Consider the following 22,729-nt stretch of genomic DNA (forward strand, 5'->3'; position numbering starts at 1 on the left):
GCTTTTTGTGCCATCGCATCGCTACGCTCAGGGGCGAAACCCCGCCTCGGAGAAGGCTTTCAAAAATATTGGGTAACAATATCTAGCGGGTTGGTGGACCCCAACACAAGCAAGCTTGTGGTGAGAGCGCTGAGGCCTAAAACCCTTCCTTCATTGGAAGAATATCCATGCCCAGACGCAGTGAGGACGTGATGGGTCGTGATTATTTTTATTTTATTAACTTACTTATAAGTATTTAGACGACTGAATGGCGCAGTGGTTAGTGACCCTGACTACTGAGCCGAAGGTCCCGGGTTCGATTCCCGGCTGGGGCAGATATTTGTTTAAACACAGATATTTGTTTCCAGGTCTTGGATGTGCCCGTAAAATGGCAATAGGCCCGCCCCCGACATTGGGACTAACATAACACTCTGGCGAAAAGTGGGTGCAGCAATGCACCTCTGCCTACCCCGCAAAGGAGTACTTACATTAGTACAAGGCGTGAGTGTGTGTGTGTGTGTGTGTGTATTTATTTATTTAAATAAGACATAGGGTAAATCGTGGTATAACTGGCATGTGTCAGTAACTGGCACGTTGACTATAAAACTAAATATATTAAGGTTTTGGATATAGTAAGACCATCTTTGATGTGTTTACAGCAATCTCCAATTATTCATTGATATTATAGTTTAATTTTACGTCGCTAGGTGGGTATTTTCCGGCGCTGGAAATTATCTCAGTCAAAGCGGCGAAGATCGCCAAAAAAATGCACGTGCGTTAAATTTTTCTTAAGGAGACACCAAAATTTGTATGGCCTGTTTTCGCGAAAATAAATAAATTTTTGATTGTGTGACAATAACAAGGAAGTAGGGGAAGGTCTAAACAATATCATAATGGCCCGATTCACTGTGATTTTAGTTGCTTTTGAGTTATATTTGAGGGTGCTAGTTACTGAAATGTAATTTATATCTTCACTTAGTAACTGGCACCCCCCTGCCAGTTACTAATATTTTGGGTTTTTTGATTTTAAGCTATTTTATACCTTTTATCGACAGAAAATACGATTTAAAGTGCACTGTAAAAACCCCCAGTGTCTAGGCAGCTTTGTTTCAATAACTGGCACGGGGCTGCCAGTTACTAATCTGCATACATTTTTTTTACGCACCAATAACTGGCACTTACTGGTGCGGTAAATATTTCTTTTATGTTTCTTTTCAGAAAAATGACTAAAATCAAGGCAATCTACAGTAATTGTCCACTGCTGGACTTCTCACCAGCAGTGACACTGCACTCTGTTCTCGACCTTCCACATCCAGCCACTACCGGTCAGCTTTATAAGGTCGTTGGTCCAGCTGGCCCGAAGGTATCGGCCGCTACCCTTGCATGTTCGTAGTCTCCACTCTAGAGCGCGTTTGCCCCACTGGTCATCGGTTCTTCGGCAGCTATGGCCGGCCTAATGCCACTTGAGCATACAGAATTTAAGAGCTATATCGGTTACTCAAGTTCTCTTACGGATTACCTTATTTCTGATATGGTCCTTCAAAGAACCACCAATCTTTCCAATGCCCGCTGATCGATTTTGAATCGGTGGACCAGTCTAACCGTCAGTGTCCACGTCTATGATCCATACGTCATCACCAGTAAGACGCATTGACTGAAGACCTTTGCCTTCAGGCATTTATGTGAAAATTTGACAAATCTTCCCCTATGCAGTCCAATCCAGTAATATTTTGTTTTATGCACTTTACAGCTTCGTTTTCGAAGTTCCTTCTGCCTAGTCGAATAGACTGTCCAAGGTAGACATAATATACCAACTGTTGCTGCATTAAGGCCGCTATGCATGTTACAACGAGGGAATTCCAGAACTGCCCAGGCCTAAATAGAATCAAAGGCTTTCTTATAGTCCTTGAAGAACTTGATAAAAACACGGTTCGTGATGACCTTATAAAACAGCTTGAAAACATGACTTATAAACAAAATTGGTTAAAGAGCTTCTGAAGCTGTTCGAGGATAGTTATAGCTTTCAGAAGAGCTGTACTAATTCTGTCTTTACCCAGAGCATGTGAAGCTGAAAGCCGTAGAAACCTTCAATTTCCGCAAGAAATTTCAGCTTAGAGGCAACTATACTACCGTCAGCAGTCTTCAACTTAGCCAGGTCACTTCTCTGAAGCTGCTGAATGAATACATCAAGGTCCACAAGCATTTGTTTTCTCCATTTCCGTTTCCAAATCCAAGGGTTTCTCGATTTGTTGCATTCATATGGACCCACATACTTGCACTGTCATTTTGTCGTAGAAGTCGACCATTACAACGGTGATTTTGAGTCTTACCGGTACAGAACCTAGACAGGTAATTGTACATTACCTAATATCAAATATATTATTGATTTTAGAGTACTTATTGACCTAATTGCATGATTTTTCAAAAGGTGCCAGTTACTGAAACATCATGTGACAGTTACTAATTTTTACTGCCAGTTACTAGGTTTTTTGGGGGTAGTGGATATAAACTTCATTAAAATCGAATATTAATCATATATCTTTACCATTTATGCCTATAATTGTTCGTCATCTTATTGCCAGTAATTCAAGCCTACCAGTGCTTAAATCAGGCCAATAAAAAAAAAAAAAAACACACGCACTCACGCCTTGTACTAATGTCCTCCCTTGCGGGGTAGGCAGAGGTGCATTGCTGCACCCACTTTTCGCCAGAGTGTATGTTAGTCCCAATGTAATAGGGGGCGGGCCTATTGCCATTTTACGGGCACATCCAAGACCCGAGAACAAATATCTGTGTTTAAACAAATACCTGCCCCAGCCGGGAATCGAACCCGGGACCATCGGCTCAGTAGTCAGGGTCACTAACCACTACGCCATTCGGTCGTCATCACCTACTTTATTTTTAATATATTTTTTTGTGTTGCTAGTCGCTTAAACTGCCAGTTACTAGTACTTTTACCCTATTAACAACATAGACACAACAGACATATTAACAGTAAATTCTGCATAATAAGGTAGGTAAGTATTAGGATGGCTACTCAGTTTAAATATGAAATAGGTACTTACCTAGGTTAATAACTTCTATGGAGGTCGGACCTTAACGAAACAATTAAGTTAATCTACTTACCAACTGAAATAAGGGATGAAACAAATAATGCAAGATTCTCAAGATTGTAAAAAAAAAACAGTTGTTAAGTAAAATCTAGATATAAGAACCTTCCTATTGTATGATGTTTAAACAAGTAGGTATCAAGTTAAATTTATTGTTAAGCAGTAAAAGTTTCTTAAAATAGATTATTAAGTAATTACTTATTTTATTAAGAGTGAAGTCTGAATCCCCAGACAAACCAGTAAACTGGTTTTGTGAGTCATTGTTTTTTATGATCAATAAATACCTACATTGAAATTGAAACATAAAAAAAAACATAACTATGCAAATTCCGGTTAACGTTAACCCATGGTTAATCGCCTATCGATATCGTACGGAGTATCATTCTTTTCCTCGTATACTCGTCCTCTATTTTTAAAGCATGGCAACACTGTAAAAAAACAAATGGACGTTTATTATGACGTATTGATAATGTCAATCAAAACTTGAAAAACTTCAAAACACAAATCACAAAAACAACCTCAGCATCAATATTTGTTTTCATATAATACATTATTGCAATGCAAGTTATATTAAGATTGTAGTTAACAAGAGAGTATAACAATAGATTTGTGTTGTTATAAACATGGTGTGTAGATCCGTGTACTAGTGAATGAGTGCAGTGTTCGCGAGTGCGTGGTGCAATATCGGTGCATTTTCCTGTCCCAGTGTGATGCTGGTGTGGCTGGCGCTGCTGCTGGGGGCCGCGGGGGGCGCGGGGGTCGCGGCGGGGGGTGCGGGGGACGAGGCGCGGGGGCCGCACTGCACCAGCCCGCTCTGCCACCTGCAAGGAGTATCACTCAACGAGTATGTCTTCAACATTGATGGTCAGTACCTGTCTGCTATCCTTCATATTTTGTCTTTCAGTAATTGAGCATACAAAATATATTTTCTGTTTGAGTAAATAGGTATTTTTGTTGCACATGAGGGTAGTTGTTTACATGACAGGGTCAGACTGAAGATAGAGGGCCCTATGGAGCAGGGACAAAAAATTGACACATTTGGTGATCGAATGATGACTTTGTTACCTATAATACGCTTTTACATGATCATTCCTCTGCTGGGCACCTAGTTGAATAGAGAAATCATATTTTTGTACACAGTTTTAACCATAATATTAAAGTAAATTTATGGCAAAAACACATATAAGTATAACATAATTTTTTACTATAAGTACTTATAATATATACACTTTTATATTTTATTTATTCACAAATCCAACAGCATAACTTAAATATCATAATTTTACTATATGCACACATGGTAAGGCCAATGACAGGATTCCCAGGTAATATTAAATAATAAACATTATCTTGGTTTGGTACCTGTACACTTACTACTTAATCTTAGATAGATAATATGGGCTACATAGGTCCTGAATGCTGTTAGTAATCTTATTAAAAGACTACTAAAATATCGTTCACATTTTAAACTTTAGTGTTTATTCATTTAGGACAGAAATGTGGCTGTTTCTATTAAATTATTTGTAAGGGAAATGAGGCTGTTTCTTCTCTTCTTACTATGTACAATGAAGGTGGCCCAAAGAAATAACCCTATTGATAGATGCTCTAATTTTTTTAAATAACCGCCAATTTCAAATTTGTTTTGTTATTGTTGACTAGACATTGCAGAATACAAGTACACAAGCAGTGGACTGATATACTCCCTAAGAATGTGTAATAATTGTGTGTACTGCATTTCTGGGTCACTTGATTTTTCGTATCTGTCGATCTGTAATTTTTCCTTACAATATGACTCGATTTAACCATTACAGTCTGTTTTTGTGGGGTTTTGTGAAGTTCTGTGTTTATTTAAATATGCCCAACATTTCTTACACATAAGGACAACATTTGAAATGAGTGTGAAAATCTGTTGCCAGAAGTTCTCGCTGAAGTGATGAAAGATGCAGTAAAATGCAGGTTTGATTGATTGACCAATCCAATTCTAAAGGTTCAAAAAACATATCTTCTGCGTGGGTAATAACTGCCCGCAAAATTTCTATACCTCTCAATCATTTCTGTTTAAATAATGCTGCAGCTAAGGTAATAATAATAAGAAGTATACATAGATCCGTGATAACATTTTCGGAAGAATAGAAAATTCTCAATAAATGTGATAATTTTTTGGTGTGGCACAAACTGTATTGTGTATGTGAACAGTCCCAGTCCCATGATATTTTTATTGAATAATGAAGGTACTTGAATATTGGTTGCATCTTTTAAACCCTATATTAAATTATGAGGCTATAAACTATGTAAAGGTGTCATGTAAACATGTAGCCCCCCGCAGGCAGCAACGAGAGTGTGTCGGTGGAGTGGGTGCCGGGCGAGTACCTGGCGGTGCGGTGCGCGCGCGACGTGGCGGGGGGCGCGGCCGCCATGCCCGCGCTGCCGCCCGCCGCCGCCGCGCCGCGCGCCGCCCTGGCCGCCTGCGCCGCGCCCGCGCCCGCGCTGCGCCGCCTGCGCCTGCCGCCGCCGCCGCGCCTGGCGCTGCTGGCGCTGCCCGCCGCCCCGCTCGACGCAGACTACTTCGCGGGGCTGGAGGCGGTGGGCGAGCTGCGCCTGTCGGCCGCGCCGCCCGCCGCGCCGCCGCTGCTGCCCGGCGCGCTGGACCCGCTGCCCGCGCTGCACACGCTGCGTACGGACGGAGTGCAGGTGCAGCTGGACGCGCTGCCGGCGGCGCTGCGCGTGCTGTCGGTGCGCGGCGGGGGCGGGGGCGGGGTGCGCGCGGGGTGGGGCGCGGCGCGGGCGGCGCTGCGGCGGCTGGTGCTGGCGCCGGCGGGGGACGCGGCCGGGCTGGGCGGCGCGCCCGCGCTGCAGGTGCTGGAGCTGGAGGCGGTGACCGCGCTGTGGGTGGGTGCGCTGCCGGCGCTAGAGAACGTGACGCTGCGGGGGCTGGCGGGGGTGCGGGGGGGCGAGCTGGCGGGCAGCGCGCGGCTGCGGGCGCTGCGCGTGGAGGGCGGCGCGGCGGGCTCGCTGCCGGCGCGCTGGCTGGCCGCGCTGCCCGCGCTGCGCTCCGTGCTGCTGCGCCGGCTGCCGCTGCGCGCGCTGCCCGCAGACCTGCTGGCGGACAGCCCCGCGCTGCAGGTGCTGGAGGTGTCGCGCTGCTCGCTGGAGACCCTCCCCCCCGCGCTGCTGCGGGGGCAGGCGCGCCTCGCCGAGCTGCTGCTCGACCACAACAATATTACCTACCTCGACCCGTAAGTACCTACATTATTATTTATTTACCCTACTACTAATGTGTATTATACCGCGATGTTGTAACATTCTAACCTGTCCGCAGGGAGGTGTTCTCGGGCACGTCGTCTCTCGTCTCTCTCTCGCTCACACACAACGCGCTGTCTTCCCTCTCGTTCCTGGCGCGGCTGCCGGCGCTGCGGCGGCTGCGCGCGGACGACAACCCGCTGGGCGACACGTGTAGCGACCCGCTCTCCTGTGAGCCTACACTCTATACTAATAATAATGTCCTCCTAGCCGAATTTCGACCACGGCGGGTAATCTCAGTTGAGATCAGCCATCTACGCAGGAGTAGATTATAGTGCCCCAGTGTGTGCGCAGTACACAGGAGCACTCTCTGCTCCATCACTCTCATAGCCCAATGGGACGGATTGACCGACACGACTGGAGAGAGCTAGGCGCAGGACCGACTGCTTTACAAGCCCATGCTCTATACTACGTTGTGTGTTGTTGTATTAGGTCGATTAGCGTTATTGTCATTCAGCTCATGGTCCACAATATCACCTACTACCCTCGCCTTCAGGCATATTATCTTCAAAGAGATCAGAATAGTGCGCACGCACCGCGCGGCATGTTCTGGTGACAATTTTGCCAAATCCCCCCCCCAAATTTCTCGTGCCGCGGATGTGACTGGCACACAATAAACTCTTGGTTTGCAATATCTTAAGTTGAGAGTTAAGCCCATATACTAAGACCAAATACTTAGTGTAATCCCAATTTTCTATTGATTTTTAATACCTTTACCATGATTTAACGTGTCTATGTATCTGTGTTGTATTACTGTGTATCTATCTGTGGCAGCGCAACTCCCAAACATCGGAACCGAGTGTTCTTCATCATCATCATCATCATCATCAGCCTTCTATCGCCCACTGTTGGGTATAGGCCTTCTTATTTGTACGCCAATTCTTCCGGTCCTGTGCCGCTCTGGTCCACTGCTTCCCTGCAACCTTGCAGATGTCATCGGACCATCTAGCAGGTGGTCTGCCAACCGCTCTTCGTCCGTCTCTAGGCCACCATTCTGTGACCGCCTTTGTCCACCTTCCCTCCTCCCGACGAGCCAAGTGTCCCGCATGTTTTATGAAAATTAAGCCGGTTTAGCCGTTTAATCTTTTAGATATGCTAGTAGTGTCGTGCACTAACCCTAGTCCCACACCCACAGCGCTGTCCCCGCTGCGGCACTGCCCGGCGCTGCGCGAGGCGGGGCTGGCGCGCTCGGGCGCCGCGCGGCTGTGCGCGGACTGGCGCCTGCTGCTCACGCGGCTGGCTGTGCTAGACCTCCGCGGGAACCACTACACCGACCTGCAGGTATTCTATTCTATTCTATTCTATTCTATTCTATTCTATTCTATTTTATTCTATTCTATTCTATTCTATTCTATTCTATTCTATTCTATTCTATTCTATTCTATTCTATTCTATTCTATTCTATTCTATTCTATTCTATTCTATTCTATTCTATTCTATTCTATTCTATTCTATTCTATTCTATTCTATTCTATTCTATTCTATTCTATTCTATTCTATTCTATTCTATTCTATTCTATTCTATTCTATTCTATTCTATTCTATTCTATTCTATTCTATTCTATTCTATTCTATTCTATTCTATTCTAATCTATTCTATTCTATTCTATTCTATTCTCTGTGGGGGTGTAAGTATCCGCACCTGGCACTCTCGAGTGGAACCTTCGTGCATATCCCCAAGGTCTAAACTGCCTTCCTAAGCTTGGACCATTTCCCACCACGCTGGTCCACTGCGGGTTGGTGGGTCCACATATCTAGATGTGCTAGATCTAGATATGCAGGTTTCCTCACGATGTTTTCGTTCACCGTAAGAGCGATGGTATACATTGTACTTAAGTTAAAAGAACTCATTGATACATGTCAGCGCCGGGATTCGAACTCGCATCTCTTGCGTGAGAAGCGGGCGCTTACCCGACTGAGTTACCATACCACCGCTGCGTGTTTTGAAACTATACAAGGCCAGAACGCAGAGGTTGGGACTGCTCGCGTATATTTTCAAATTAAAATGGTGCCATGATTTACTTGAAAGTATACAAGGCCATTACGCACTAATCGCGTATATTTTCAAGTAAGTTAGGCCAAAATTATGGCTTGAAAATATACTGCAGCAGTTACCACTGCGTACTAATCGTGTATATTTTCAAGTGCCAAGCGGCAATGCGAGCACTTGAAACTATACATGATTAGTTACCAGGTAGGCATTTTGAATTCTTGCTCTCTCTTTCTCTCATGCGGAATAGTAATCATTCCGCACTTGTCATTGTTTTCGTAACGTGTTTTTTGTTTACATTTTTGTAGTAAAAATTATCTCAGAAGACGGGTGTAGAACAATTCATGAAAGACAGTTACGGTGAATTCAAAACTTGATGAAAAATATGTCTGTAATAATAAGTCTATAGGGTAATACCTACTACACTCACGAGCAATGAATAAGTTCAAGTAGCAAAAAGTCAACACCAAATGACACCAATTTTTAAAACATTTAATTTAGAATTTGATCAAAATTTACGTATTTAGTTGGTTATCATAATATTTTGATGCCCTGATAAATGTAGGTACTTTACTTTATATTGCCGACGGCGTCATTAAGCTAGTCTTTTCCGTTCAGGAGCTATCGTCACTGGAACTTTTTTATTGCTCGTGAGTGTAGTAGATATTACTCTTAATTCATATAAATAATAAGATGGGTATTAGTATTCTAACTTGCAAAAATGATTGCTAAAAATATCAATTTATCAATCATATTAGACCTTGATCATCTTTATTTATTAACATTCTACATATAGGTATGACAGGCAGAACAAGTAAATTGTAGTCACGTACACTTGCCGAAATTGTTAAGTAAATCAGAATCAGGTAATGTAGGTATAAATTATATGCGACAAGTACGCCAATCAAGCAATGTGCGTAATAGCAATGTATATTTTCAAGAACGATTCCGTAAATCTCAACTTGAAAGTATACGCGATTAGTACGCACAAATCGTGTATATTTTCAAGTTAAATATTATTTTTTTTCACTTGAAACTATACAGTGCTAGTACACTATGGGTGCGTTCTGGCCTTGTATAGTTTCAAAACACGCACCACCGCTCTGACCTGCAGGTATGTCACACTGGCTCTTTCAAACTCAAATGTTTTTATTCATCTTATAAATGGGTGATTCTCAAATGACGCGATTTAGGTATGTCCAAGCCATAAAATACATGAAATTGATACTTTTATACCAGGATGTATTTTTTTTTAAATAATGTATCTTGTGACCGTTTTTATACATTAGTAATGTAATGCATAAATTTATAAAGAAAGCTACAATGATTTTTTAAAACTCAATATCATAAGTTCTTTGGCGCGTCCTTCACTTGATTTTATTTTTAGGTCAAGAAAAACTCACTTTTTAAAGTAAAATAAGCTTATGATTTATATGTTATCATTATAAGAGATACTTATGGTAATTGTAAATTAGGTTTCTATTCACTCTTAGGTTTAGTTTTCAAAAATATAACGCATTCAATTTTGTCCGAGAAAAAAAACTAACTTCTTTGGCGTAACGATACCGTCTTCCTACTCTGCGTTTAAACGATCACCGGACATAATCACCATGCGTCCGTCACCATTCAGTCCCCCACTATCTTCGACCAGGAGCAGAGGAGCGTAAGTTTACGGAGTATGACGAAAAATTTTTTTTTTTGCGCCATAACCGGTTTTGGTCAGGTACTAGCCTAATTTCTTCGATTGTTACATTCATGCTATTATTTGTTTTTGTTGCATACATATTTTTGTCCACGTATGTCTGTTCAAACAGTATGCACGTGTCAATAAGAGGTTCCAATTGTACATCAGCTTTCTGTAAAAATAAATTTTAAGTGATGATTTCTAATTTCGTTGGCAATAATTTCTTTGGATTTCTTTGGCATTCTGCGCCAACGAAATTAGTTTTGATACAAAGAAATTAGTATTGAGTATGAAACACCATTAATAACGCTAACTTTATGCATTCAATGTCTATTATGGTTAATTCTCTCATCATCATCATCAGCCAATAATCATCCACTGGACATAGGCCTCTCCCAAGGAGCGCCACAACACTCGGTTCTCGGCCTTCCTCATCCAACTACTACCGGCTACCCGCCTAAGGTCGTCAGTCCAGCGGACAGGAGGGCGTCCCACGCTGCGGATGCCTGTTCCTGGTCTCCACTCGAGAACTCGTCTACCCCAACGGTTATCGGTTCTTCGGCAGATATGACCAGCCCACTGCCACTTCTGGTTGCATATTTTGACAGCTATGTTGGTAACCTTAGTCCTCTGACGGATAACCTCATTTCTGATACGATCCATCAGAGAAACCCCAAGCATAACTAGAGAGTTATGCTTGGGGCTACTATGGAGAGCCATAGCACGCTGAGCGACTTTAAATCGGTGGACCAGTCCTACCGTCAGTGTCCACGTCTCAGCACCATACGTCATCACTAGCAGGACGCACTGGTTGAAGACTTTTGTCGTCAGGCTCTGAGCAATGGATGAGGAGAATATGTGACGAAGTTTCCCGAATGCAGCCCAACCCAGTTGGATGCGCCTTGCAGCCTCCTTGTCCAAGTTGCTTCTGCCTAGCCGAATAGTCTGCCCGAGGTAGACATATTCATGCACAACTTCGATTGTTGCCTCACCAACGATGACCGGCTCCGGTTTCATGTGAGCATTGTACATGACTTTCGTCTTGTCCAAGTTCATTCCGAGGCCTACACGTCGGGAAGCAGCATTTAGGCCACTTAGCATCCAGCTGAGTTCCTGCAGAGATTCTGCCATAATAACGATGTCGTCCGCGAAGCGGAGGTGTGACATGTACTCGCCATTTATACATATGCCATGTCCTTTCCAGTCCAACGTCTTAAAGACATCCAGTGAATTGGTGAACAGTTTCGGAGATATCACATCCCCCTGTCTCACTCCACAGGTCTTGTCTTGTGGTCCTGTACTTGGACAGTCATAGTAGCGGCATTGTACAGACACCTCAACACCTCGATATAGCGCCAGTCGATTTGGCATCTCTGCAAGGATTCCAAAACTGCTTAGGTCTCGATGTAGTCGAAGGCTTTTTCATAGTCCACAAAGGCTAGATACAGAGGCTGATTATACTCTTCGGTCTTCTGTATAATCTACCTTACTGTGTGGATGTGGTCTATTGTACTAAAGCCTTTTTGAAACCCAGCCTGCTCCGGGTGCTGAAACTCGTCTAACTTTTGGGCAAGACCATTCGTGATAACCCTTGAGAACAGCTTGTATACATGGCTTAAAAGCGAGATCGGTCTATAGTTCTTCAGAAGGGTTTGGTCACCCTTCTGAAGAACTGTAGTCCTCTCTAGAAGCTGGTGTTGACAACTCCAATTTGGTGCAGTGTGGGACGAAGGGTCGACTTCACCAGACATCTCCTCTCCAGCTTGAAGTTGATGTTCAGAGTGCCTCGGAGAAGTCGGTGATCACTCCCAGTTTTAAACCTATTGATCACTGGGACATATCTGAAAATGTGCAGCTTGTCAGTCATAATGAAGTCTTTTTCGTTTTTCGTCCTACCATCGGGGCTTGCCCATGTCCACTTCCTCTGGGGCCGATTCTCAAAGAATGAATTCATCAGAAAGAAAGCCCCTCCCTTTCGAGGAAGTCTACAAGCGTTTGCCCTCTCTGGTTTCTGCTACCAAAGCCATGATGTCCTACCCTCGATTCATCGCATTCTTGTACTCCCAATTTGGCGTTGAAGTCCCCCATCACAACGGTGTATTGGGTCCTAGCAGTACACGTGATGCCCTAGAGATATCCACGTATACTGCTTCGACTTCTGTGTCAGAGTGTGCCGAGGTTGGTGCATATAACTGTACGACCTTCAAGGAATACCTCTCGGTTAGTTTAAGTACTAGGTACGCTACCCGATTTGACACACTGCTTATCTCCACTACGTTACGAGGAATCCTACGCCACCTTGGGACAGTTGGTCGCCCTCCTGATGGCAGAACATGTGGCCGGACTCCAGGGACATCGTGTCCTCGTCCTCTTTACACTTTTTTATACCGGTGACGCTGCTGCCCATCGCCGGCCTATGGGATTTAGAGTAGCTGTTTTTGGATGGTTATACTGCCATCATCCGGTCGCCAGAGCCTCGTCTGTTAGCAGAGTGCACCACGGGCAGGTGAGGTTGGCAATTGGTTCATTCGGATGTTTAGAACCCTTGCACCTTTACGTGATCAGGTAATTATGTTAAAAACAAATAAAGATATGCGTGATTTTTAGTTTTGTTGTGTATTTTTTGCAATCTACGTATAAAACTAATTTCTTAAAAATTATTTCTAATTTCTTTGTTCTTAAAACTAACTTCTTTGGGACCTTTTATAATTTCTTTGGTGTGTTTTCTAATTTCATTGGTGCTAATCTAATTTCATTGGCCCAAAATTGTTTAAAATCGCTGTAACTTTGAATCGGCTCGATAGATTTCAGGGCCAATAAGAGATAACTAAAGAGGTCTAAAGCCTCTACAATATTTGGGGTATAATATTCAAACGGTCATGACGGTCAGGATATACAATATGTCAACGAGTACATTTACTTAGGCCAGCTAGTCTCATTCGAAAACAGGCAAGATAAAGAAATCGATAGACGTATCGAAAACGCCTGGAAGAGCTACTGGTCTATGAAGCAGCTGATGAAGGGTAACCTTCCACTGTCACTCAAGCGCAAACTCGTTGACATGTGTATCTTGCCCGTCCTAACCTACGGCGCACAGACATGGTCACTGACCGAACATCAAAAGACCAGACTGAAGGTTTGCCAAAGAGCGATGGAGCGTAGTCTTCTAGGTGTCAAATTGACAGACCGTGTCAGAAACACCATACTACGCTCCCAAACTCGCATAGTCGATGTTGGTGTCGAGACCGCGAAGCTCAAGTGGAACTGGGCCGGCCACGTCTGCCGCATGCACCCGGACCGGTGGGCCAAGATAGCGACCGAGTGGGTGCCGGGCGACGGGCGCCGGCGGAGAGGCAGGCCGAGACGGAGATGGCGGGACGACCTGGATAAGTTTGATAATAACTGGGCTGAGAGTGCACAGGATCGAAGGGTGTGGAAGGAAAAAGGGGAGGCCTTTGCCCAGCAGTGGGAAACAAAATAGGCTAATTAAAAAAAAAAAAAAAAAAAAAAAAATATTCAAACAACATGAAAAAAAAATGCGCCAAAGAAATTATGCTTTTGGAGTCATTTTGTGAGAATCACCCAAATATCAAATTATCTGATGAACGTCAATTTTTTTAAACTACTTACTCTTCGGATAAGGGTCTCTTTCTGTTACTTTACTCTTACGAATAGTAAGTTCAAATTGTTCAGTTTCCAAGTTCAGTTCAGTGATATAGGCAAATAAGCTTTTCTATTTACGGTTAAAGAAAAAACCGTGAGGAGACCTGCATATTTGCATATCTAAATTCTAGAAGTGTGTACTTAGGTACATTGTACGTATCACAGGCTCTGCCTAGCTTGGGTTCAGGATGCCTTGCGTGAGATGTCCCCACGCATTAACTATTCATCATGTATTATTTAGCGACTTTGTTGGTTTGTCGTCGACACGATAAGAAGAAGAACTATTCATGATAATTTCCCTGTCGCTCCAGGGCCCGGACCTGCACTGGGTGCGCGCGGGGGACGCGGCGGGGGGCGCGGGGGACGCGGCGGGGGGCGCGGTGGTGCTGCTGGGGGACAACCCGCTGACCACGCTGCTGCTGCGCGAGGAGGACTACCACCAGCTGCTCAACAGGAACCACACGCAGGTATCTATTGATATTTATTTATTTATTTAACTCTTATCTGTCATATCGATATCATCATCATCAGCCAATAATCATCCACTGCTGGACATAGGCCTCTCCCAAGGAGCGCCACAACACTCGGTCCTCGGCCTTCCTCATCCAACCACTACCCGCCACCCCCGCCTAAGGTCGTCAGTCCAGCGGGCATCTATTGATAACGCATTTGTTTTTCCTATTGAAGTTGGGTATTTTTTTAAAACTCAATTTGTTTCGCTGTAGCAATTTCCATAAATTACAAATTTTCAAGCTCGTTTTCAAGAATATTAACTTTAGGTATACTTACAGGGTGTTGCAAAAGTGATTTACTAAGCCAAAAGTCATACAACAAAAGTTGCAACACTCTGTATACGTTTGGTGCATCTTGGGCAGTCAATATCTAACTGGCTAATGCTTTCACCACGGTAACCAACCATAGGCCAGCTCTCTGTTTGTCACCGATATAAACAGAAGCCAGTATTAACATAGGTAATAGGTATTGCTTCCTTATAATGCAAGATAGAAATAAGAAGAGCCGGGCGGTTTTCTTTATCAATTACTTGATATATGGGGGTGATAGACTCTAAAGAGTGATAAAGAAAACCGCCCGGATCGAATGCTGTAAAATTACTGAATTTATTAATAACTAAAATGTTGCGCGTGTAAGTAAATTATGAAGGTGCGACCTACTTGAGAAATGTACGTTGCTCGTACACTGTGAGTGTCTAAACATTAGTTTCTATCTCCAGGCGAGCGTGACCCTGGACCTGTCGGGCTGCCCGCTGCGCTGCGACTGCCTGTGGTACTGGTGGGTGCGGGGGCGGCGCGCGGGGGGCGGGGCGGCGGCGCGGGGGCGCTGCGCGGGGGGCGGGGGTGGGGGCGGGGACCTCGACCAGCTCGACCCCGACCTGCTCGAGTGCAAGGACAAGGTGCGTTGACGTAGTTGCTACCTTCTCTATGCTCTTTATTAACCCCGACGGAAAACGGGTGGTATAAGTTTAACGTGTCTGTTTGTCTGTGTATCTGTAATGTGGTAGCGTAGCTCCCGAACGGTTGAGAATGTTTTGGTTTTTTAGGGTGAGCGGTAATGTTACGTCAAGTGTTCTAAGCCATGTTTTATCAAATTTCTACTACCCCACGTTCCAGCAGTACCCCCGTCGTGCTTGTGCTCGGTGATTGAGAAGCGGGCGCTTAAGCTGCGTACAGACCGGCCCAACGAACGGGTTTCGTTGACCTTCGTTGCTGCAATCTGTCCTGTATTATGTATGACAAATATCTATCGTAGGAATAACCGTTGGCGTTCGTTGGCCCGGTCTGTACGCAGCTTTACCCAACTGAGCTACCACCGCGGTGGTATCGTGTCTGTTTGTCTTCTTATCGTTTAATCTATCCACCCCACCACATTGCAGGAGTGTCCCTCAACATGCGACTGCTCAGTCCGCGCGGCGCTGCCCACAGTGACCCGCGCCAGCTGCGCCCGGCCGCCGCCCCCGGGCGCGTGGGGCGGGCGGCGCGTGCGACTCACTATGGAGGCGCGGGGGCTCACGGCCGTGCCCCGGGTGGATAATGTTACTGCGCTGCTGCTCAGTGGGAACCGTATTGAGGAAGTTAGGGAGGAAGACTTGCCGGACGGTTTGGAGGTACGCTTTTGTGTTTGTGTTATAGAATACGAAAGATGGTTATTTGGTGAAAACCTGTAAATTGTAACGTAGGTACCAACTTATTGATTTGTATGTGCATCTTTGACAAGGTGTTGAAATGTTATCGTCCACTATTAACTCGCATGCTTCTTCATTGTTGAAATGTTGTCAAGTATCCATTTTCAATTAGCCAACTATATTTTTTCTTGTTGAGTTGAGCCCCTGCCCGCCGACCGCGTTCCGTGTAGTAAATCCTTATTAACATCAAGTCTGTCACACCCCAGGAGCTAGACCTGAGCAACAACTCCCTCCCCTGGCTCCCCCCGCGCGCGCTGCGCCCCCCGCGCCTGCGCCTGGCGCGCAACCCGTGGCGCTGCGCCTGCCCCGACCAGCCGCTGTTGGATGCGGCACGGGAGAAACAGCAACATGTATGTACACATATTGTACGAGGGCGGGTCAATAAGTCCGTGACTTTTTGAAGAAGATACTGGTTTTTGGATATTTTTTTATTTTATTTTTCAACGTAGTCTCCTTTGAGCTCTATACACTTTGTCCAAAGTTTCTGCAATTTTTTTATCCCTTCCAAAAAATGAGGTTTCTCGAGGTCATCAAAATACCCACCTTGGCCTTCTTTGGCGCCGATTCACCCCGAGAAACCCACCGTTTAGACTGATGTTTGGTCTCTGGTGTGTTGTGGTGGATCCACGTTTCGTCCACGGATACAAAACGGCGCAAAAACTCGTCCGAATTTAGGTTTAACAACGCCTAACACTGCTTTGCGAAGTTGTCATTCGATTGCGTTTGTGAGCAAACGCGGCACCCATCTTGCGGAAAGCTTTTTCATACCCAAGTGATCATTCAAAATTGAAACCACTGAGCCACGTGATATCCCTGTGGCTTCCACTATCCCTTTCACTTTCAATCTCCGATCGGCCAACACCATGTCGTGAATTTTTTCAATCATTTCAGGTGTAGAGACCTCAACTGGGTGCCATGAACGTCCAGCATCTTCCGTACTTGTACGGCCACAACGGAATTCAGTAAACCACTTTTTACCATAGATATTGATGGTGCAGAGTCCCCATAATCTTTATCAAGCTTAGCCTTGGTTTCAGTGATGGTTTTTTTCCGTAAAAAAATCATGCTTAGTGAGCACACGAATTTAAGTTTCTTCCATTATGTTTTTAAATCACGCGGTAGTTGCTAAGAACGGGTGTAAAACACAAACCAAGTGACGTAACTTGTGCAAATTTTGACAGATGTCTACTGACAGATGCTTGTTGACAGGAGCAGTGTTGTTCTTTCAGTAAAGTGGCGGGAAATTATAAAAGTCACGGACTTATTGACCCGCCCTCGTATTATGAACAGCAGGGCAATCACGAACAATATAGAATCGAATGCGAGTGCGACTAGTGTCTACTTGACAGCACTTTCGAACACTTTTTACCTATCGAATTGACAGTTGTCGCACTCGCATTCTATTCTATACGTTAGCTCTGTTTTTCGTGATCGCCCTGCAGCTATGCCTGATAAATAATGACAGTTTTTCCTCACAAACCAGCAAACGGCGGATAAAATGTATGGATTTGACAGCTGTCATAGGGTTTATAGGGGTTTACAAAGTGTAGTACTCTTGCGTCATGATCTAGTGCGCAGTACTATCGTGTAATAACCTAGTGCCTAGTGCAGTCGGGGGCAGAGAAGTCTACCATCAACCTATCAAATTAACAATGCTTCTCAGTGGGGACAGGTTTCTCTGCCTCTCACTGTCGTGTAATGACTCAGTGCCCATCTAGCCGCTGCAGCGTATAGTCGCTTAAATCGGATTGGATTGCTGGTTTGCCGACAAAGTCGTTGTGTTGGTAGGGGGTTCGCAGACAAGCTGTCACCATTAGTCGGCTGATTGCTCGAACCACTCAATTGGCAATAACGGAGGAGAAAAATAACAAAAAGTCCTCACACAGTCGTCAGCATGTTGTGTAGTACATCTTAAAGAATCCCCTACAAGGACCCATAACGACTTATACCCCGTGTTCCAGATCGTGGACTACACGTCTATCCGGTGCGCGGACGGGCGCGCGTGGGCGGCGCTGGGGGCGGGCGCGCTGTGCGTTGCCGCCCCCGCCCCCGCGCCCCCCGCCCCCGCCGCCGCGTGGCTCGCGCTGCCCGCCGCGCTGCTGCTGGCTGCTGCCGCTGCCGCCGTCGCATATTACTATAGATATCACGTCAAGGTGACTATTCTATCTTTATTTCTATTTTATTTTCTGAGGGGCTGCACCAGCCACAGGGTCTAAACTCTCTAATAACAGTTACGCTCACGCCATCCCGCTTACCGGCGGCGCGATATGTCGTTCGCCCCAACTCATGTCAGGTGGAATTAAATAGCGTGCCCAATATTATACAACCGTCTTAGAACGCTTTATGATTTTATTTATACTTTTGAAAGATTCGAATGTTTACTAAGAAAGAAGTCGTTTTAGGGAAACTGAACGAATATGTTAACTATTGCGCTAAATAAAAGATAAAGTTGAATAGTACGTGTGTAAAATATCTATCTATCTTAATTCGCCTCCACTTAGCTGCGCTCTCAATCGCGAAAGTACTAAGACTAACATAAGTATTTTGTCCTCCGCAGCTATTCCTCTCCTCTCACGGCTGGCCCCTACCCTCTCCACACGCCACACACGCGCCACACGCGCGCTACGACGTGTTCGTGTCGTTCTCGCACGCGGACGAGGCGTGGGTACAACGCGAGCTGCTGCCGCGCCTGCAGGCCGCCCGCACAGTGTGCGTGCACTACAACGACTGGGTGAGCACCACGTAGTACCCACCACCGCCGACAGATGGCGCTGAAGCCAGGAAAAATAATTGTATCTAATTAGCTACCGAATATTGCCCAAGTAGTTAGTATTGGTCATTATTGCTTGTTAACTTTTGCAATTCGAAAAGCTTTTTTTATACAAGTTGTCAGTTCATTGTCCAGAATCAAAATCTGTGTCTATTTATATCGGATTGAAGGTTGTACCGGATTGAAACTCCTCTCTCTATACATAATACACTCACGAGAGTCACGAGCAATGGGAAAGTTCCGGTGACATACGGAACGTCAATGGCAGTTGGAACTTTTTAATTGCTCTTGAGAGTTTTGAGTGTATTACAGGCTGTGTATAGACGCTCTGCCATGTTTAGGATCAGCTGGCCGTATCTACAGGGTGTTGCAAAAAGGGTATACTAAGCCGAAACCTACATGTGCAGCATGGTATATCTAAGCCCGAAACTGAAATCAGAATTTCTAAATTCGCGAAAAAAAAAATCATTCTCCATAGTTAAAAGTCACGTGACCCACTAAGTTTCTATGGAAAATGATTTTTTTCAATTAAAAATTTAAGAATTCTGATTTTAGTTTCGGGTTTAGATATACCATGCTGCACATGCAGGTTTCGGTTTAGTATACCCTTTTTGCAACACCCTGTATAACTAACTCCAACAACACAACTATGTCCTCATTCCTTACATCCCCTTAGGTGGCGGGCGAGGGCATCCCGCAACAAATCGCCTCTTCCGTGGCCTCCTCGCACCGCGGAAATTTACCATGTTAAATCCGCAATCCGTGCGGTGACGCGGTGAAGTGTGTGAACCGCCTATTACAGGCTAGATAAAATATAGACGTTCTGGACATGTAGCACGGGGGGTTTTAAGACGTGACAAGAGTTCTCAGTCGCGCTCGCTCTTGAGGCTGCGCGATGTGAGTGAGCGCGATGAAAAACTCTTGTCACGTCTTAAACGCACACCGTACTAGCCCTTCTGCTTTGTTTGTGTTGTATCCGCCATATCTTACATAACTCTCACTATTCCCCTACATCCCCCCAGGTGGCGGGCGAAGGCATCCCGCAACAGATCGCCTCCTCAGTGGCCTCGTCGCACCGCACCCTGTGCGTCCTCTCCGCCGCCGCGGTACACGCGCCGTGGCCCCGGGAGGAGCGCCGCGCCGCGCTGGCGCACAGCTCGGCCGTGCTGCTGCTGCTGGAGCCAGTCGACAACCTCGCCAGCGGGGAACCAGGTACCAAGCCACCAGAGTCTAGAGCACATCCTAACTAATATTATAAATGTGACAGTAACTGTGTCTGTCTGTTACTCTTTCACACTAAACTAAACTAAGCCAAAACTACTAAACGGATTTGAATGAAATTTGGTATACAGATAGTCTAGACCCTGAGAAAGAACATAGGCTACTTTTTATCCCGGAATTCCCACGGGAAAACTTTTTGAGGCGAAGCGAAGCTCGCGGGAACAGTGTCACGAGCATAGGATTCGATACTATTTTCGAATCTACACGAAGGGTCTCGTTTACCGCGCTGCTCGCGCCGTGGCCCCGCGCCGAGCGCCGCGCCGCGCTGGCGCACAGCTCGGCCGTGCTGCTGCTGCTGGAGCCAGTCACCACGCTCGCCAGTGGGGAACCAGGTACAGTAAGGGGCAGATAAACCTGACCCCCCTCTCATACTAACAATGCACCTGCCCGTACGACACGACCAGTACAGCGATCCAAGATTCGATACTATTGTCGAAACTTCACAAACATGGAAAAAGAATTAATAGCGCCCCGTGGTACAGAGCCAGTACAGCTATCACATCCTAACTAATATTATAAATGTGAAAGTAACTATGTCTGTCTGTTACTAAAGAGTATGAAAGCATGAAAGCATGCCAAAACTACTGAACGGATTTGAATGAAATTTGGTATACAGATAGTCTAGACCCTGAGACATAGACTACTTTTTGTCCCGGAATTCCCACGGAAAAACTTATGAATGCGAAGCGAAGCTCGCGGGAACAGCTAGTTATTCGATACTATTCAAAACTTCACAAACATATGGAAAAATAATAGTATCGTCAACTGTCATCATATGTTTGTGTAGATTTGAAAATAGTATCGAATCCTGTGATCGCTACACAGTACTATGTAGACACTAGGGCATTACACTAAAGTACTGGGCACTGAGTCATTACACGAGAGTGAGAGGCAGAGACATCTGAACATTGTGTCCTTTTTTAAACTTAACTCTTTCCTAAGTTGGTACTTTTTACCGTATTCCAGAACTGAAGGCGCACCTCGCCACCAGGACGTACCTGACGAAGGACGACCCGCGCCTGTGGGAGAAGCTGCTGGTGGCGCTGCCCCCCGCGCCCCGCGCCCCCGCCCCCCCCGCCGCCTGCGGGAAGGGGAAGGGACGGGACAAGATGGAGAAGGAGGCTGGTAAGGTAGAGCCGTGATTAAACTTTGACAGCGGGTCCAAACGAGGCATTGGTCTGCGCGTTTGGACCTACCGTAAGGGCGACGGCCCATTGGTGCGTTGCGTCATCGCTGCCATAGTAAATATTGTTTATGATAGTTCCCTGGAGACCACGCAACGCACCGCAACGGAGCGTCTTAACCCGGGAATGCAAGCGCGTATGTTTGGACGCACCTCAAGACGACGGGTTTGATTATGTTAACTGTCGATGAGATTTTAGGGGGTAGTTTCTAAGAGACTTCACAGACAAAGTCACTGAAGTATAAAATTGTACCTAGTTTAATACTTGTAGTTATTATTACCATTTGGTGCTAAATGATCTGAAGAAAAGGACATCAACTCGAATATTTTTTAAATATTATTTTGAAGTTCTGATTTAAAATATCATAAATACCGAAGCAAGATCTGTTCTTGTTATTGTGCAATAACTCAGTGAGGAATTTAACAGTCGTGCCAGTTTTGGGCGCTATTTTTGCCAAGATTGTACTGAAGTACTGGAATTGTTTTGATACTCTGTGTGTAATGTCGGGGTTTCCCGCCGGAGTGGTTCACGGACCTCGTTGCTCAACGCATGCCAAATAACTCGACCACTAGTCGGAGCCATAGCCACGTGCACGATATACATTTATATACATATTACAAATTTTATATTTTTAGGATTTTTTATTGTTATAATTATACATGTTTTATTTTATGTACAAACATTTATATACTATTATAGATCTGCCGTTGCGTGATTACATGAAATGTATCTTACGAAGTCGGTAGTTTATAGTAGAGAAAAAAAAAACTTTATACGAATTTATTTTAATCTAAGTCAATCATTGAGGGTATTTAGAATTTGATAAACTATGTCGAGCAATGCATGACACTGCAACTCATTGTGACTCATAGTGGTTTTTTAAACATTAGAATAGAAAAAAACCGAAATGTAGGCATTGTAGTGAAGATATTGCATATTTATTTGTTATTGATATTGCTACCTATGCCATAATTTCGTTAGATGTGGCCCTGATCTGAATATTGACTTAGTGCCTTATTATAATAATTATGTTTGTAAATATATTATAGGCTTATATTCATAGTTACTCACACATTCCAGCGAGTGTAGATCTATTTACTTTATATTCTGATGAGTTTATTTTAATCATGATTCATTGATACTCCTACAGTTATAAAAATCGAACGCTATGCAATGTATCTCACTATTTTGATTGCGTATAGAAATAATCTCTTTTCATTGTAAAATATCTATGTAAATTATTTTTAAACCAACCATGACCATGAGAATCTTACAAATGAAATTTATACTCTATTTAGTTAAGTAATTAGTTTGGGATAGCTAGGATAGGTATATGTTATAGTAAATATACATATATAGAGGTATAGTAAAAGCAGATTGTTTGTAAAAAAATGAGTATATTCAATATAATCTGTCTCCATCGCGCTCTGTACATGTTCTGTTGACAATATTTACATCTCTGTGGGGGACTACCGTGCCACTATATTATTATACATTGTTATTTGTTTAATGGTGTCAAACTAAGTGCCAATTTCTCGGTTAGAGCATAACCAGGGAGTAGTGGTTAA

The 22,729-nt window shown here is 44.6% G+C and overlaps 1 protein-coding gene across 1 annotated transcript; it reads left to right on the forward strand.

Moving 5' to 3' along the window:
• The first annotated feature begins 3,572 nt into the window (after nucleotides 1–3,572).
• LOC119694149 (protein toll) lies at nucleotides 3,573–22,034 on the forward strand. The gene is made up of 13 exons (XM_048621793.1): nucleotides 3,573–3,832; nucleotides 3,863–3,953; nucleotides 5,416–6,325; nucleotides 6,409–6,560; nucleotides 7,525–7,670; nucleotides 14,038–14,193; nucleotides 14,958–15,137; nucleotides 15,618–15,848; nucleotides 16,133–16,291; nucleotides 17,888–18,079; nucleotides 18,484–18,657; nucleotides 19,719–19,908; nucleotides 20,944–22,034. Exons 1-13 carry the CDS (start codon nucleotides 3,740–3,742, stop codon nucleotides 21,117–21,119), a joined length of 2,850 nt encoding a protein of 949 aa, XP_048477750.1. The 5' UTR covers nucleotides 3,573–3,739; the 3' UTR covers nucleotides 21,120–22,034.
• The last annotated feature ends 695 nt before the right edge of the window (nucleotides 22,035–22,729 follow it).

Source organism: Plutella xylostella, chromosome 6, assembly GCF_932276165.1.
Source record: "Plutella xylostella chromosome 6, ilPluXylo3.1, whole genome shotgun sequence".
Taxonomy (NCBI): domain Eukaryota; kingdom Metazoa; phylum Arthropoda; class Insecta; order Lepidoptera; family Plutellidae; genus Plutella; species Plutella xylostella.